This window comes from Chelon labrosus, assembly GCF_963514085.1.
Source record: "Chelon labrosus genome assembly, chromosome: 14".
Lineage (NCBI taxonomy): Eukaryota > Metazoa > Chordata > Actinopteri > Mugiliformes > Mugilidae > Chelon > Chelon labrosus.
The window spans coordinates 23591489-23610089 of NC_140347.1; the positions used below are offsets into that span (position 1 = coordinate 23591489).

The window sequence follows — 18601 nt, forward strand, 5'->3', positions numbered from 1 at the left end:
GTGTGGGAAGTTTTCCTGGCTGAGGCTCAGAGGGCTGTTGATGCTACACAAGGGGCTCGCTAGGAGACATGAGAAACCCCAGCTGTAATGGGACTGAACTGACTAAACCCTGGGAAAAGACGAGGTAGGAGCAGATATCATCCCGATTCAAACATATTTGTATTCTCCACTGAAATACCACATGACTCTTCTGTAATTTACTCGTTTGCTTCAGTGAAACAGAGTGGGTCAAATACTGTTTTTTTTCGCACATTAAACTTTAAGAGGTACAGTGGTCGTTTTTCAAAAGAGAGTAAAACAATGCTGACAGGCACTGCTATGCTCTCACAAAAACGCCATCACTCAGCAGAGAGAAGCTAAATTATCACAAAATAATTTAAGAGGCTTCTGACATATAGAGAAAACATCTTCAATAAAATGTTTGACATCTTTATTACTTATTGTACTACCAAAGCTCCGATGATGCAAATATTTCCAAATACCTCTGATACAGATGAGCTTTGCAAACTGTACCTCAGGGCCGGAAGTGAAAGGAAGTGCAAGTTGCACACCCATAGTACAAAAAGCTACACACTAGATTGTGGTGGAGACTTCACACTGAGCTCAGAACATTATGCTCTGCTTCATAAGGCTGGCTAAAGATAGAAATGTGAAAACTGAATAAATCCATGTGGATGTCATTGATATTGTTATATGTGGGTGGCTGATAACTTCTTATTAAAATGGATATTTAGATTTTTCCTAATCTATTTTCTGCATTTTAGTTGTTTTCCTTTTTGTATTTGTTTAGATTTTTTTTCTATTCCATACAAAATACAATATTCACATTTTTATGGGATTTGTTTTTATGCACATATGTATTTTTTCCATATCATTTTTCTACAAATCTGACATTTCAGTGTATACATGTATGAATATTTTGTATACGTTGTATGGGTATTATAATGACATTTTAACTTATACTGCTGATATAAGAACACTGATAATGCATTATTAATCACTACACTAAGTATGTTTGCATATTTTAAACATGAATTTGACACCTCAACCAAACTATGTACACGTTTACAGTATACTATTTATACGGATACTGCACATAAACTGCTAGAAGAGGATCCCCTCTCTCTCTCTCTCTCTCTCTCTCTCTCTCTCTGTGTGTCTCTCTCTCTCTCTCTGAAGGACTGTGTTGTCTATTTCCTTAAGTTCTGCCATGCACAGAAAAGAAAAAAAATTGCAGATGACTTCTGACATTTGTCATGAGAAATTATGAGAATTGAGTCAGAAGCATCAAGCTATTTTGGTTTTAAGCTGATAACATCAAATACAGATGCAGACTGGATGTTTAGAAAAACTAAACTTTGCGGCTAAACTTACATTTGCATTTTTCATGGTAATACTCAAACCACTGTGAAACCCCAGGAAGTTAACACCAGGTGTATTGCCTATATTAGCATCCAACTTCTTTTTATTTCCGGGAACCTTCCAAAAGGATTTACCGTAATATGTCAAACAATGTGTCTACTGAAGGAAAGAACTGTTTCTGCAGTCAGCTTGTGTGTGCACCGTGGGACAGACGGCTGTTCTTCTTCCCATGTTCAGTTCAATTCAATGTTCAACTCTCAACTCTCTCAATACTCTCACATTACAGAACCCAGAGACTGCCAGAGCAAGCACCATGGTGACGATGGCAAGAAAAAGAACAGGGACATACACAGACACAAACATTATGACCACCTGCCTAATATTGTGTGGGCCTCCTTTGTGCCACCAAAACAGTTGTGACTCATCAGAGAATGGACATGGGCCTTCTGAGGGTGTCCTGTGGTGTCTGGCAACAGAAAATTGTTGTCAGACACCACAGTATGTCTGAGGGGCGGGGGGACCTCTGTGGATCATCCCACAGATACTTGATCAGTTTGGAATCTAGTGAATTTGGAGGCCAGGTCAACACCTTGTGCTGTTCTTCGTGTCTTTTGAGTTGTTCCTAAGCCGTTTTTGTGTGTGTGCCTGTGTCAGGCTGCATCCTGTTAGGGATGGCTGCTGCTATCAAGGAGTGTCATTACTATGGGGTGGGGGTGCCTGGTCTGGTCTAGGTGGGTGCTACATGTCTAAGTAACATGTACATGAATGCCAGCTCCAGACTTTCAATGTATAACTGTCAGTCACAATAGTAGTTTTAATACACGTACATTGGCTGGTATCATGTATAGATATATGACGTGTAATATCAGATTAAAAAACAAGAGTAGATTAAAGATTAAAACTTCTGTAAGCATCAAAACTGATAATTCAATCATTTCCAGGTGCTTTTTGTAGCTGTAATGGAAATGATTTTGTAGTTCACAACATGATTTATGGAATCTGCTTTGCTTCTGATCAACCACTGGGAGGCCTTATTTGACACTTTCACTTCAGTTCCTGCCTTGGAGTTTGCAATTTAAATAAACAACAACTAAACTCAAACTGGCCCTGAATCTGGAAACGCATCAAGTTTCCAGCTTCACCTGAATTCCACAATCTTCTTCTCTAAAACACTGATACAGTAAGTGCCAGTGTATTTGCCTTCACTATTTCCTGGAAGAGGAGACGCTCTCTGGGCTATGCCTCAGCCCACATGATTTTACTGTGAAATGATCTCCGGCAGTGTGACAGTTTATCACTGGAGTCTGTTTGTGTTAGAGGAAGTGGAGCAGCTGCCTTAGAAACAACAAACGTACAGATGTAGCCTTGCATTAACAATGTCTAACCGTTACAATATTCTATATTGTGGAATATAATATTTTCATTTCCACAAAATAAAAAAGTGTTCTTAAAAGGAAAATTGCACTTTAGCGTATATTAACTGCTATTAACCCTGCTATTTACAGCCAGTGTCACTGACAGTGTCACTTGGCTGCTAACCACTCTAGACAGATATGGTCTTGGATTAAGTCTGATTTAACAATCCTTACAGGTAGAATACTGTAGTATTTATGAAGAGACAAAACTGTCTGTCACAAATGTTTCACTGAAAGGATTAGTTATGACTTTGCAACTGATCTCAGCTGGAAGAAGCAAGCCAGAACTCATGTATCACGTTTTAAAACACAAGCAAAGGTCACGCCAAGTCCTTTGGGACATTTGCAGTAACACAAAACATCAGCTCATCCGGTCTTTTAACAGTGCTGTCATCAGACACCCTTAATCAGTCATTTTGCAAAGAACTGCAAAACCGTTCTGAAATTACTCAGAACGCCCAAAGATGAAGGGAGATAGATATCATATAAAAAAAAACATAAATGCAGAAATCAGTCATCTCATTGCTGAGATGCTACCTTGTCAGTCAATTTAATGGAAAATTAAAAGATTAAATTGAACCAAAAAATTACTGTAGCAGAACACAGTGCATATAAAAAAAATCTACACTCCCCTGTTAAATTAGCAGGTTTTTCTGATGTAAAACAAACTCAAAGATAAATCATGATAGAACTGAAAGCCAATGTGACACATTTCAGAGAAAAAACAAGACACAAATAAAACTAACTGACTGTATAAAAATACACAGCCTTGTATTACTGGATGTGTGGCTGTGCTCAGAATCAAATTCTTATCAAGCTTGTGTGAAACAGGAGGTGTCCTCACAATATGAAAGGTCTGGAACATTACTGCAAAAAAGACTGGGAAGTATTCCAAAGTCAAGATGTGCCAAGTTGAAATAATCCAGACACACTGAGTGCAAGAATAAAATTCAAAGGGTGCTTGAAGTGTGCACACTATGTTTTTGTGACACATTGGTTTTCACAGGTTGTAATTTTTAAAATAGAAGTTCTGATATGACTAGGTTTTTTAAAATTATATGAAGTCCCACCGGTTAACTGTTCTTGTAGGATTTTTTTATTTATTTTTTTTAACCTCTTCTTGGTTACATGCTACTAAAGGGCATTGCTAAAGTGCTATACAGAAACACTTCCAGGACATATAAATATACCAAGGAACACAGTTAACAGCCATCAACAACTGGGGGAAATGTTTCACAACAGCAACTTTATCAGGAGCAGGACTTCCCTTCAAAATTGATGATAACACAAAAAGAAAACTGGTCAAAGTTGCTGTCAAGAGGCCAACAATGACGTTAAAGTAGCTTCCGCTCTTTCTGGCAAGTACTGGTTGCTCCCCACATGAGACAACCAGCTCCTGTATTCATCATCTTTTCAAGCTATAGGACAGTGTGAAAAGACGCAAGTATCGTCTGAAGAAGAGCACATCCAAACCTGGCAAAAACATATACCCACTCTCCCAGAACAACGTGGAAAAAATATAGTCCGATAAGACCAAACCTCAGACTTTTGCCTCAAATGGTAAAAGGTATGTTTGGAACAATAGCAACATACAAATGGCTTCAACGAAAACAACAAAAAATCTTTTGGATTGGCCCAGACCAGGATCTCATGTGAAGAGGGCTATACACAAGAGATCACATTTGGACAGATCTGGGACATTTTTGTAAAGAATAGTGGGAAAATAGCCCCAAGTCAAAATGTGCCAAGCTGACAAGCGGAGTCCAAACAGACTGAGAAAAACAATGAGAGCTTCAACTGAGTATTAGTTTAGGGGCATGCATGCAGTTAGCTTATTCTACGTTCTTTATTTTTATTTTATTTTCTCTGAAATGTGTCACATTGGTTTTCATTGGTTCTAATATTATTTATCATAGATTTTTTACATCACAAAAACCTGCTGATTTAACACAGGTTTAGACAATTTATGCCCACTGTAGGTTAAAACAATATAACAGTAAGAGTATCCCTGTTGCCACTGGGGAAATGGCTTTTTATGGTTTGTTGACGTTAAAACACTGTGCACTGAACTGCAATGTTGAAGATTTATTGCACTTTCTAGTATAAGATTACTTAATTCAGATTAATTTAACAGAGTACTTAAGTTTGTCAGTTATTTAGCCCTTGGGATTTGTTTGTGGTCATTAACCGTTTCTGAACTGATTGTACTCAACATTTACATGCATTATACAATATCTCCAGTGATATCCTTATTACCTTTTCCTAATACTATTTATTTACTAAGAAGTACTAACCAAACCACCTGGCTTTGTTCATATCATTCCTGCTGCACCTCTGCAGATTTCATATTTCTCAACAGGTAACACAGGTATTATCAGCACTACAGTGTCCCATTTCAGCATAATAATGACCCAGATACCAGCCCGGGAAACTCTACTTCCATGTTCTGTTGTTATGTCCCCTCCTGTCAGGCGTATCAAGTTTTCCAGCCTTACATGACTTTTTTGTCATGTGCTGAACCAGTCAGACCTGACTAGATAAGATCAGAGATGAGAAGTTTGGGGCTGAATCTTTGTAGGGCTCAAACTATTTCAGGTACTAAACAGCTGGCTATAGGCTCAAAAAGGAATAACACACATGAACCTGTGGTATGTGGGTTAACTGCTTATATACTGTGACTTCCGTATTGTGGACTGCCAAGTTGGATCGTTTAGTTGTTCTGCGGTAAAGTAAATGTAACCACCTTCTATAAGTTTTTCTTCGTAGTATTCAAACGGGGCCTCATTTACATTTCCTTCTCGTGTTACACAACTATAGGTAGGAGAGTGATTCGTTGAGCAGGAGCTCAGTCTCTCCCCCCGTTGGCTGGGTTGTACACGTCAGCAGTCAATAAGTTGTACCAAGATGTATCATAGTCCCATCATCCTCTTCCTGGTATGAGCGTGTTGACACATTGCACCTACTTTGGGTAAGTCAAGTTAAGCTAACTGCGGTTAGCTTATCTTTTAACGCCAAACTAACACGTAACCTGTATCAAACGCTTACTCACTCGGCTCGCTTTGTTCTTTTTCTTCCCTTGCAGGTGGTAAAAAGGAGAGACGCGAGTGTTTGGCTAATGACACGGTGTTCTGTTGTGGAGACAGCCGTGGGAGAGGAAAAGGAGCCGTCAAGTAGCCACTCGGTTTAAGACGCGGGTCACGCGACGTTGCGTGCGTGTTTTAGAAGAGTGGCACGAGGGGGCTACGATGCAGAGAAGTTTAAGATGAAGTCGCGCGCGACAAGGTGAACGGAACCCGCTGCTGTCGTACTCCAAGGTTACAGTTTTTTCTTTATTTTTTTTAACTTCAGGAAAATGAGGTTCCGGATGAACAAAAAGAATCTGCTCGCGCTTTTGGGTGTTTCCTTTGTGTTAGTGACTCTCCTGTTTTCAACACGCGTGTTGATAGTTTCTGACGACAACACGAGCGAACTCGCTGTCCCCGTTCAGGTGAATCGGGGCGTGCGTTCCAGCGAACCGGTGAAGTTTAACTTCGGCTCGCTGTCAGAGTTGTCTCAGTCCGTTTACACTGCCAATTACAGGCAGTGTGTTCACAATGCAGATAAGTTTCCGGGGGAACCTCAGCTGGTGCTGGTCGTGCAGGTCCATAACAGGCCTGAATACCTCAAACTGCTTATTAAATCTCTAGAGAGAGCTGCCAAGGTCCACAGCTTCCTCCTTATCTTTAGCCATGACTACTTTTCAGAGGAAATCAACACAATTGTGCGAGGGATAACTTTCTGCAAGGTGCTGCAGATTTATTTCCCCTTCAGCATTCAGCTGTATCCCAGGGAGTTTCCTGGGCAGGACCCGCGAGACTGCCCCAGAGACGCATCCAAGGACAGCGCTCTGAAAACAGGATGCCTCAATGCAGAACACCCTGACTCCTATGGACATTACAGGGAAGCCTTCATCACTCAAACCAAACACCACTGGTGGTGGAAGTTGCACTTTGTGTGGGAACGAGTGCAGGCGATGCAGGGCTACAGCGGCTTTGCAGTATTTCTGGAGGAGGACAACTACATCTTACCTGACTTTTTCCATTTTTATAAATCAATGATAGAATTCAGGAAGAAAAGCTGCCCGGACTGTGATATGCTGGCTTTGGGTAACCACAACGGCCTGACTGATTTTACCAGACTGACCAATAAGGTGTTGACCACAGGGTGGATGTCCACTAAACACAACATAGGCATGGGCATTTCCAGAGAGGTGTACTACAAGCTGATGGGCTGCAGCAACGAGTTCTGCACATACGACGACTACAACTGGGACTGGACATTACAGCATCTCTCTGGAACCTGCATAACGAAGCCCCTTAAAGTGCTTGTAGCACAGGGCTCCAGGGTTCTCCACACTGGAGACTGCGGCCTCCACCAGAAGGAGAACTGCCGGCCAGAATGGGCCTCGCAGAGGGTTGAGGAGGGCCTTCAAACAGCCAAGGAGGGCCTCTTTCCTCCGTCTCTCATCCTCAGTGGTGCAGAAGCAGTGGAGCACAAAACACACATGAAGAATGGAGGATGGGGAGACATTCGAGATCACTCTCTATGCAATAATTACGCCAAACGCCTTTAAAGTATGCCTATTCTGCCATATATGTATGTATGTATATATGGGTATTCTTCAGACGTGCCATTGTAAACAACTTTTCAGGGTTTTAGAGGCTGTGATGGGTTGTGTTTTTACTCTGAGCTCTGATCTTTTTTGAGGAATGTAACAAAGGGCTTCCAAGAAATGGGACTGGATCCATTGAAACATGTTGAACACAATTCAACTTGTGTTTAAATCTTTTACTTTTTAGTCACCAAAGCTGCACAGGTGCCAAAGTCATTCCTTTTATTTCTGTTCTGTGTAAAGCATACATGCATTTGTCCATATGTTTGGCTTCATGTCACCAGGTTGGTTTATCTCTGGATGTCTTACTGTCCAAAGCATTAGTCTAGATTTGTTGATTGACATGAGAGCAAACCACTGTATATTTAGAATGTGAATATACAGTACACGATAGTTTGCAAATTGTTTTGCAAATGTATTTCCTATACTGATAACACTGCACATGCTGTTAATTTGCAGGGCGTTGAGCTTGTTGGTGTGCTGAAATAATGTCTTGCATGACTTTTAGGAAACACTGAGTTACGATGTTTTTTACATGTGCTTTTTTATGGTACGATTTAAGTGCGACAACAAAAAGGCACATGTAACGCGCAGACTTAAAATGTGTATGACAATCTGCAGTATAATGGGAACATTGTTGTTTATTCACGGCCGTTTGCTTTAAAGTTGACTATTGAATTTAAGGGTTTTATACACATAATGGAATTTGTGTTACTAAACGTAACCTTCTTTTTTTGTCTGTTTTAACCAGGGGTCAGTCTTTGAGGTAATGTTGGCAGACAACACTTATTTAATCAGTCTCCTACTCGACATCGTATTGATCCATGATTGCAAAAGCAGGCCCAATCTAGATTTGAGGGGTGGGCGGTGACTGTATATTTGCTTTCTGATATGCAAAGCAAAGTGACCTTTTGGAGCCAAGATTTTTGTTCTGCAAATATCAGGACCATCTGTTATGCTGCATTTCTGAATTTGCACCTTAAATAGATTTGATTGAGAACAGAATGAACTGCAAATCCTTATGTCCCATCTTTGAAGTGCAAAACAGGTAAAATTATACTTTTATTCCCTTTAAGTTTACCAAAAGTGCCTTTTTGCCAAAACTTGTTTTAGAAGAGAGTTAAAGGTGCACTGATAACATTGTTATTGAGTACTTCCTTGGGTTTCCAGCGTTTTGGCTCATAAATATCTTGTATGTTTTATTGTACTGTTTTTATTTACTAGATACTTAGAGAAAATAAAATGTGAATGTGGATTTCACCAAAATGTTCACTCTGCAGTAACAGCACTGGCATTGTACTAGTAACGGATGTCAGTGGCCCCAAGTATGTGGTTTATCAGATGATGGTCCACCCGCCTTATGGATATTGCTGTTCTAGAGATATATGAAACGAATGTGATAATGAAATAAATTCTATTCTATTTTTTTGTTGAAAAGCACAATTACTTCTTAAAGAGCATGACAAAAATTACCTAATATACAAAGATGTCCTTTGTAAAACAGACTTTATCTGGTGCATGTATGTATGTGTATGGAAGTGGGTTGTTGATAATTCCTATTGAGACTGAGACGACAACATCTATTTTTTATTTTTTGTCATTGCCTGTTTTGTTTCTTTCTGATCACTTGAAATGACTGTTAATTGTTCAAGCTGTTTGCCAAATAGGAAAATAAAATAAGTTGAATTCATGTTTTACCATGGATTAAAAAATAACCTGGAATTTTTTTTATTTTTTTTTAAATGCCAGATACTTTACAAATACTTGCCTGTAAATTAACTCACGTGTAGCAGTAAAATCATGGGAATCTTTCTTATAAATGACCCCCAACTGTAACTGAGGATGTAGTTGGTGGATACACTTCAAGTTAATGTCATCTTTTAGCTTCTACACAGCAGGTTAACTACACATGCAAAAGTATAAAATTGATCTTCAGGGAATCCGGCAATTAGCAAAAAGAGCAATAAGGTTTATGTTAATTATTGCAGTCAGTTGTTGCTGTTGCGCTGCTAACATTATGAGCACATAATTTGTCCCAAATGTTATTTCTAGAAAACCAAGTAAAGTTACGTGTATAAACAAAAACTAGTTGGGCAAAACAATAATCCCTGGAAGATTATCTGTGAGTTTGAAAAGTGACACATCGTTGCTTCTTCAACGCCTTTTGACGACAGATTGTTGAACAGAAAAAAAAAGCTGAACGGCAGACCTGAGGTATTTTCCGGACGTGTGTCAGGTGACTGAATCGTGCTTTTTCATTGGTCAGCTCCTGCTCCGTGTTTATTTCCGGAAGTAAATTGTCAGTCTCAGACTTTCCTTAAGGGCTTTTAAACCCAAAATCAACAGAGCCGGCTCGAAGGGTAAGCAGTAAACGTATACTGTATTGAAACAATTTCAATTACGTTTTTTAGCCGTTTTTTAGTCAGTTGTCACATCGTTTAAATGAACTATATTTACGTTTGTAGATGTAGCCAGTGTTAGCTGTTAGCTTTTGATTCCCGTTGCTTACGTAATGGACTTTTGTCTACAACAAACAAGACGTACGCTGATTTAAACACTATCCACAGCTCATTAGACTAACCTAGAGGCTTAATGTGATTTTAATTTTGCATACTAAGTTTTAGTAGGGACAAAAGGTTCCTTTTGAGAGTGCTAACACAACGACTGTAAAATGACGTTAGCCAAGATCGTACACTTGCTAGCTTAATAAATAACGAATTAACATTAATTAATTATCATGGTGGTCACCCGCTTCACAACTACATATCCAGTAACAGGAATAGAGCTCACTCATTAAACGCCTGTGACACTGTGTCTTTCAACCTCTCTAGGTGTGTCCTCATTCACAGGATGGCACACTGGTTTCACAGAAACCCACTGAAGGCAACAGCGCCTGTGTCCTTTAATTTCTATGGCGTTGCAGGGAGCCCCGCTGCCAATAAGATATGCAAGTAAGTCTTGTCTGCACGTTTACTCTGAAGACGGTGTTAACTCAATGGACCGTGACTGTAACCACGATCAAACAGAATTAATACATAGCTTTTGTTTAGTCTCACTCTTTTGACTGTGTAAGGGACTTACCAACAGCATACAACTGTTAGTGATCACAGACCCCGTGTTGTTTGACAAAATTACATGCTTCGGTGTAACCTCTCTGAATACTGTAACAATCCTCACAGTATACAACGTCAATTAATTGCTGTTTGCTTGACACATTCAGTGACCTGAGGACGACCCGGGCGAGACTGCTGGATATGTTCACTGATGTCACCTGCAACCCAGAGATCATGAAAAATGCCACAGACGCATACTTCTCCCTCCTGCAAGGTATGCGCACAGACGTCACGCAAATGTGTGATATCATCTGTTCTTCTTTCTGTCTTGTGACGGTGTCAACCCTTAACCAATGGAGTGGCCTGTTAGCGACTCAGTCAAGATCACGTAGTTTAGTCAGCCTTTGCTGAAACAAGCAGAAGTTAGTGTCAATTCTGTTTCCAAAGTTTTCGTAGACACCAAATAGGACTAAAATAAATAGGTATATGAGGATGTACCTATGTATTATGTCCTTTTAATGGAATGGAGGAGCCAGAGAAACACATAACTCAAAAAAGAGCTCAAACAAGTGGCAAGAGGATGTACCAACAGAGTGAAAGAAGAACATATTTCCAACTATAATAAGAAAAATTAGATGTTAATTAACCAATTGTCAGTTTATTATGGCAATACTTGGCATAATACTCAAAAGCAGATGGTGAGCGTGATATTGTTGTGTCTTAACCTCCAAACACATGGTTAAAGAATGGGATTTCAACTCACAAAACTGTGAAAATTGTTAGTTTATTAGAGAACTTTAGAGAGTTTAATTTTTATGAATTTTCTTTCTCTGTGTTCGCCTTTTAACGTTGCATTACTTTGCTTTGCACCTAACCAGCTGCTTGTCTTTATTAAACCACGTTTAATGATACACTAGGCTTTATCGCATCCTTGGATGGGACCACACAGGAGAACAAGATGAGGTTCATCCAGAACTTTAAGTGGACTGACACCTTACAGGGAAACACACCAAGGTAAAAACTCAGAGCGAATACGCCTGGTTCAAAGAAATTTTAAATTGTTTCCTTTAGAGACAAGTAATAATGATGGAGTGATGCCTTAGCTACAAGCTTATTACATTTATCAACTTGCTGTTGAGAAGAAGTTCAGATAGTTGTAAGAATTCTGAAATAAAGGACTCTGTAAAGTTGCATCAAAAATGCATCAAAACACAAGCTTTTTTATTATTTATTTGATTCATGCGGCATACCAATCCATTATAAGTAGTATCACGCACCTTGCAACACAGTTCTGTTCTGAGCATCATTGTGGTTACTACCTGGCAAAAGTTGTTTGAAGAGTTAAAAACAGCTAGTGAACCAATATTAGTGCTACTTTTCAATCACGATAGTGTTCGCTTGTATAACCCATTGTCTTTTCTTGCCCTCTTCCCAGTGCCCAGCAGGATGCAGTCTTTGAACTGGCCTCTATGGCTTTCAATGTAGCCCTCTGGTACACCAAGTTTGCCTCGAGACTAGCGGGGAAGGAAAAGTAAGGGCTTTTTTTGGCTCTGCCACTGAACTCATTCTTCAGTTACATTATTATTATTCATGTATACATTTTAAAACTGCACGTAGCTTTGTTCATTTGTACTAAGTGGTGCATACTAATGGCCGTGTTTGCCTCTTTATTAGCGTAACAGAGGCTGAAGCGAAAGATGTTCACCGGAGCTTGAAGGTTGCTGCTGGAATATTCAAAAATTTAAAGGTGATGCACATGTGTAGGCAAATGGTTTTATGTAATGCAAGTTATGGTTTCACTCTCAGTCTCACGCCTCATGCCCCATTCAGACTGACAAATGTATGCTGGTCACAAGAAAATGGTGTGGAGTGAGAGGAAATACAGTATTGTATTACTTTCAAGGAAAGTAATCTGACACACAGTTGCTTGGACTACTGTATTTTCTCTAAGCAAGCAGTTTGCATTGCTAGATATATAGTTAGCATAAAGGTTCCTATCATCACACATCTCTGACGCCCGGCAAGGTGGACTGTCACGTGATCTTGTGAGGAATCTCATAAGAATCCATCTGCTATGAAAGATAACAAGAAAAGTTTTAACATTTAACTCCGCTCCACACAAATACATTTTACCACTGGAGACAGACCTCATTCTAATTTGCACCATTTTTCTTTAAGCAAATTTATTGACAGGTTAATACCATGTGAAAAACATATAAACCCCTTTGTTTTCACATCTGTCCTACAGGAGGTCCACATCCCCCGCCTCATCACCCCAGCTGAAAAGGGCAGAGACCTGGAGCCCAGAGTGATCGATGCATACATTATCCAGTGTCAAGCAGAAGCCCAAGAAGGTAGCAGCCGTTTTAACATCACTGTAACATGATGGTGCTTACTGTAGGTCTTAACCCGCAGCCTCGTACTGTTATGTGTTATGGCTTTTTAAAGCCTGATAGATTTCCTTCATTACTTGCAGGTCTACATTCAAGACATAGTGTCCCTGTAAGGGGCAGTAAAGCTTATCTTATCCATCCCATCATAACCTTAAACAAGGCAATAGTATATTAACACTTGTATTACCTTCAATGGGAGTACAAAGTAAGTGGTCTTGTATTATATAGTGCTTTTCTACCTATTGGTACTCAAAGCACTGTACTGTCACAATGACATGTTTACCCACTCATTCACACAAGTGGACACACATTCACACACCAGTACCAAGCACTTTTAGCAACTCGGGTTCAGGGACTTGCTTAGGAACACTTCAGCATGTAGTCCCCTGGGAATGAAACTGCTAACCCTCTGGTTTGTGGACAACCTACCAGCTTAGCATTGATTTGGCCTCTGTAATGTTGGGTTATTTAGAAATGTGACCTCAGTCGGAACATTTGATTTGAGACTGGCAGTGACATTTGAAATTAAAAAGGATTACATCCAGCAATCAAAGCGAGGTTTCAGAGTCTGGTAACAGCAGATATTCATGGGAATAAATAATTATAATAATAAATAATAAATGTTAACTGATAATAATCCCTGATCATCACCACTTGTATCAATAGTTCTTGTCTTTTTATTTTTTTTATTTTTGTAACAGTCACAATTGCCAGAGCGATTGAACTGAAGCACAATGCCACACTCATCGCAGCTTTGGCATTTGAGACGGCAAACTTCTATCAAAAAGCCGGTCAGTATTTTTAGGTGTCTTTACTAACTTGTCTGTTAATAACCATTAAGTTTAAGCAATCTTTCATTCTTCTTTCCAACATGTTTGGTTTAGGGTGCATACAAAACCAGAGCCAAAGCTATTATCATTTTACAGGCTATTAAGAATCAGTATTTCTCTTCCTCCAGACCACACACTCAACACCTTGGAGCCAGAGTGCAGCAGCAAGTGGAGGAAGTATCTTCAGCTGAAGCAGCACTTTTACATGGCTTATGTATGTGGACAACTCTGATTTGGATGAAAACTGCTCATCCTTACAAAGATAGAAAAACCAAAACAAATCCTGCTCAAAGTTACACTCAATAATTCTCTAATTCTGTTTGCAGGCGTACTGCTATCATGGGCAGACACTGCTGGCGAGTGACAAGTGTGGCGAGGCCATAAGATCCCTTCAGGAGGCAGAAAAGTGTAAGTACCTCTACAGAATGTTTTGGACGACATTCATTTCAACATTCGTCAGATGTGTGTATTTTTTACCTTAAAAACTTAGAAAGCACATTAAAATGTCGCGCAAACACATGATTGAAAAGTACTTTGTTCTTTGTGTTGATTTTAATGTAGTCATTTTGTAAATTGTTACTTTATTGGCCAAATATACAAATCCAGGGAAAGAAAATGGGATCAAAATAGTTTCGTCCAACTACAGGTAAGTATCTAGTCATTAACAGACCCTAGGATATGTTATCTGCGCATTTCTGTTCAGTCACACTTGAAGAATTACTGTATGTGCATGTAGGTCATAACACAGGTGTTTGCTGCGTGTTTACTTCCTGTGTGTCACTACAGTATTTTTGCACACGCGATGAAATGAAGAGGCCCTTTTTTGCTTGCTTCCCCTCCTTAACTCCCTTCTATTCTTTTGTATTAACACAATGACGTCTGTGTTTAGGTTACTCCCGTGCCGAGGCGCTGTGTAAAGAGTACCGTCAGACCAAAGGCCCAGGCACCACGGCCAAACCATCGGAGCAGCTGTTCTTCCTCAAACTGGGTGGCCTCATTAAAAACACACTGGAGAAGTGCCAGAGAGAAAATGGCTTCATGTGAGTCAGTCACCGCCAACACACACTCAAAGCATGCGCGCTCAGTGTCGTACACACAGTTGGACTTAGGTAGAGACAAACAGAAACATTTATTTATTTTAGAAAATCCACAGTCATTTTTATTAATGACAACAGTTGCTCAGATCATCTGGGTAATCATTTAGAATTACACTTGGTAATTGTTTTTAATGTGAACCGGTCTTTTTATCTCATAGATATGTTCTGTATTACAAAGAAAAAAAAGAAAAAGAAAACCACTGACTTCAAGCTTGTAACACATGTAAACACATTAACAACAGCTGGTTACTGTTACTCACTACCATGCTAACAAAGCCACACACACACAGCTTGTTCAGGTTAACTGAGCTACTTCTGTTGCAGTTATAAGACATTATCATTTATAGTAGAAGCCAACTTGGAAGAATAAAAAACATGAAGAACTTTTTGGGGTTATTGCGAATGCTTTATCTTTTGAGAGTATACACTCATTTGCAAGTTCATTAGGTACACTAGTGAAAACAAATACATCAGAATCTAACAGTACTGCACTAAATTCCTCTAATGTTCTATTGTTCAGTTTATTTTGAAACAGCATCAGAAAGGTGGTTTTTAACTAGACAATTACTTTTGGAAGATGTAGTTTGTGGTGCTGTTACTATACTTAGTTTAGTATTGAATTAAACTAAGTATTTCATCAGTAAATGTGTTATTTAGCATGGCCCACCGGCTAAAATGGGGTTGTCAAAATAATAGAAACATGTCTGTACAACACAATGCACTTCAGAAGTACTACAAATGAAAACACAATTTAATCAACAACTCTTTCAAATGCTGAACACCATAACTTCCATGGAAATAAGATTAGTGCAGGACGAAAGCATTCATTTCCACTAGCGTCCCTAACGAACTGGTAAGTGAGTGTGTGCTTCCCTTTTTCAGTTTTGTGCATAGCAGTACTAGAATTAAAAGTGTCTTAAAAGGACTCCAGACCCAATGAAAGAGCCATGCTCAGGTAGCTGGCCTTCCTTCAAAAGGAGAAAAAAAGGCAATTAATATAGGCATAATTAAAAAAAATATTAATTAAACTGAATTAAACTTAAATCATTTAATTGTAGTTTTTTTTTTTTCGTTTTTTTTTCTTATGGACCGTTATTGGTATATTTAGGCACAGTAACTTACACAGTCTAGTAGAAAAGAATCTGCCACTACAGCATCAGTTATTGTAGGCTGCAGTATGTCACACAGATAATCAGGCACTTTACCGCCTCTTTGCTTAGGAAAAACGTCAGGTCATGACACTGCTCTGATGGCAAACCCAGTATTACAATGTCTTTTCCGGTCGTCTTACACATATTGACTATGCAGAACTTGTATCATCAGTGGATTTTCAACTGCTCTTCGGTGTGAAGAAAGTCTTCCTTTTACCCTTAAAAGAGCTTTAAAGAGCTGTGTGGCATTCATCAGGCTGAAACGAGCCATTTATGACAAGTTTGTGCAGTTAATAGTTCGGTGAAATTGACGTGGAGATTTTGCCCAATAAAAATATGAGATGTTCTGCATGATGCCAGAAAAAGTCCCAGTGTTGACTCGTATTATGAAGTCTTGAACATATCTGAGTGCAACATTAAAGCCTGTATGGAACCAAACCATTCAACATTCAAACTTCTATTCCTCAGATACTTCCATAAAGTCCCAGCTGAGGCGCCACAGCTGGAGTTGAAGGCGAGCTACGGCTTGGCTGAACCGGTCGCCTTCGAGCTGCCGCCTGTCAGCGAGCTGTGTACTCCTGAAGTCTACGCCACCTTTGACCTGACCAAAGGAGCCAAAAATGACAAGGTACTGCTGGAAGACGCCACATAAAGGAAATGCTATACTATTGTGTTTCTGAGGATGTATTCCTTATGTGGTTGTGTTGCCTTTTCTTCACCTGCAGGCCAAACCCAAGGAAGAGGAGGTGAAACCGGTGAAAGAACCAGATTTGAAGCCTCAGAAGGACACAGGCTGTGTGATCTCCTAAAGTTCCTCCTCATTACATTTTCAGCCTCATGCTTCAGTGCCGTCGATTGTAATGACGGTATACATTTAGCTTCCTGTGCGAACCTCCATGGGGAAAAAACAACATCTTTTTGTAATATAAATCCATGTTGTTTTACATTTATGCTGAAACACGTGTATTGTATCTGAGTATGACAGTCATTATAACTGCATCTAAGCCACGGCTGCTTAAACATCACAGTATGCGGCCCCATCCCCAAAACATTCAACTCAAACAGAAACCTTCAAACAAGTAAGGACAGCTCTTTCAGGGTCTGCCGAGTAATAACATGTCAGCTGAAAGGACTGTTTTAGATCAGATGATTAATTAGAAGCCTTATCGGTAACATGGTTTTATCAGTGGTGCCTTTGGCTGCAATTTAAACCTGTTTACTGTAGTCCCTTTCACAAGTGTCTGGTTTACTATCACTCGAGTGCTCTGGCCTGATTATAGATGACTCAAGTAAAGGAAACTGTCCTATTAAATAAGCAGAAGATGGCCTCGTATACACATCCAAACAAAATTCAGTCGTAGCATTCAATGATAACTAGATGAGATTTATATGTTGAACATTTGACACTACATGAGAACGGGTACAAGTAGGAAATATTTTGCTCCAACAATCAGCCTGTATATTACTGATTTAAATGCTTTCAGATTATTTGAATCCCTCTTAAGCAGATTTGTTCAGATCTAAAAAAAAACAAACAAACAAAAAAAACAGTTCTGATGACTAACAGAAATACAGATCAACAGTTTAAATGGACAAGACTGCATGTGCTACTGCTGGTTAATTTGGTTCGTTTCAGCCGTAGCAGTTTACAATCAATATTTAAGTCAGATCAAACGACATATGTATTATAGTTCTTTTTTTTTTTTTTTTGTACGTGACATGATGTAGCTGTTTTCTACTTTGACTATTCATTTAAGGAAACCATTACTGCATTTGTCTGAATCATTCTTTACCATGAAGGCTGTGTATTTGGAGATAATACGCCTTATGACAGTAGTTTTTAATTTATTTCTGTGGTTATGTAATGATATTTAAACAGCTTAGCAAAGTATAAACTAACTCAACTCATATATTTTTTTTGCTGGCGTTGATTTTAATTATTACTTTTCAGTGGATACATCAGAGGTCTCTCTGATAGGTAACACGCTTACTCCTGTTAAGTTTTCAGTCACAGTTGTCAATAGTTGACACATCGTAGGTACTGTACATGTACTTTTAGTCGCTTCTTAAAAGATCTGGACATGAGCATTTGTACTCAGCATAGTTTTACGTCCTATTGCTCCAGCTGCTTCACTGAACCCCTATCAAAATAAAAGTCCTGTCAAATGAAGAGTAACACACAATTGCTACGAGTTTGTATAAAATGTAATATACTGCTTATGTGCACTCAATTAACCTACATGTATATTTGCCGACTTGATCTAAACCTGAGGAGTAGATTAAACCAGACAAGCTAACTTCCCCACTAATTTCTTCATGGCACATCCTAACATGTTTGAGTTTGCATTCAGCCGTGCGGTCATTTCAGCTGGCTAAGATTCCATAGCATCCTCGTGGTTTGGTTTGCTATTGTCTAGCATGTAGTTCATGAAACTCCTGAGCAGTGAATGTAACTGGGAAGCACTGCAGAAATCAGACGATGTGGATTCTTCATCCTGTTCAAGGTGACTGTTTATCATTAGGGCGTGCCACATCATCATTACAATGTACTGTACTGTATCTCCTTCCTCCTCTAATGGTGTCCTTCATGTAAAATGTATTTCAAATGGTATTAAATCATTCCTAAAACTCACTTCTTTCATGTCGGGA

At 39.3% G+C, this 18601-nt stretch overlaps 2 protein-coding genes across 2 annotated transcripts; both read left to right on the forward strand.

Annotated features, from left to right (window-relative positions):
* Positions 1–5170: 5170 nt before the first annotated feature.
* Positions 5171–9160, forward strand: LOC311499532 (alpha-1,6-mannosyl-glycoprotein 2-beta-N-acetylglucosaminyltransferase). The gene is made up of 3 exons (XM_084560547.1): positions 5171–5501; positions 5595–5745; positions 5860–9160. Exon 3 carries the CDS (start codon positions 6130–6132, stop codon positions 7387–7389), a length of 1260 nt encoding a protein of 419 aa, XP_084416673.1. The 5' UTR covers positions 5171–5501; positions 5595–5745; positions 5860–6129; the 3' UTR covers positions 7390–9160.
* Positions 9161–9254: 94 nt separating this feature from the next.
* On the forward strand, positions 9255–17724 carry brox (BRO1 domain and CAAX motif containing). The gene is made up of 13 exons (XM_084560550.1): positions 9255–9788; positions 10260–10379; positions 10649–10755; positions 11399–11495; positions 11917–12012; positions 12156–12228; positions 12730–12835; positions 13576–13665; positions 13833–13918; positions 14031–14112; positions 14594–14744; positions 16421–16580; positions 16678–17724. The coding sequence occupies exons 2-13, from the start codon at positions 10279–10281 to the stop codon at positions 16759–16761; spliced, it is 1233 nt and encodes a 410-aa protein (XP_084416676.1). The 5' UTR covers positions 9255–9788; positions 10260–10278; the 3' UTR covers positions 16762–17724.
* The last annotated feature ends 877 nt before the right edge of the window (positions 17725–18601 follow it).

Bases quoted from the DNA above. Each gene is read 5' to 3' on its own strand.
- LOC311499532 (XM_084560547.1), top strand. From the start codon at position 6,130: ATGAGGTTCCGGATGAACAAAAAGAATCTGCTCGCGCTTTTGGGTGTT.
- brox (XM_084560550.1), top strand. From the start codon at position 10,279: ATGGCACACTGGTTTCACAGAAACCCACTGAAGGCAACAGCGCCTGTG. The intron at 11,496-11,916 runs GTAAAAACTCAG...CCCTCTTCCCAG, and splicing joins TTACAGGGAAACACACCAAG to TGCCCAGCAGGATGCAGTCT. The intron at 12,013-12,155 runs GTAAGGGCTTTT...CCTCTTTATTAG, and splicing joins AGACTAGCGGGGAAGGAAAA to CGTAACAGAGGCTGAAGCGA.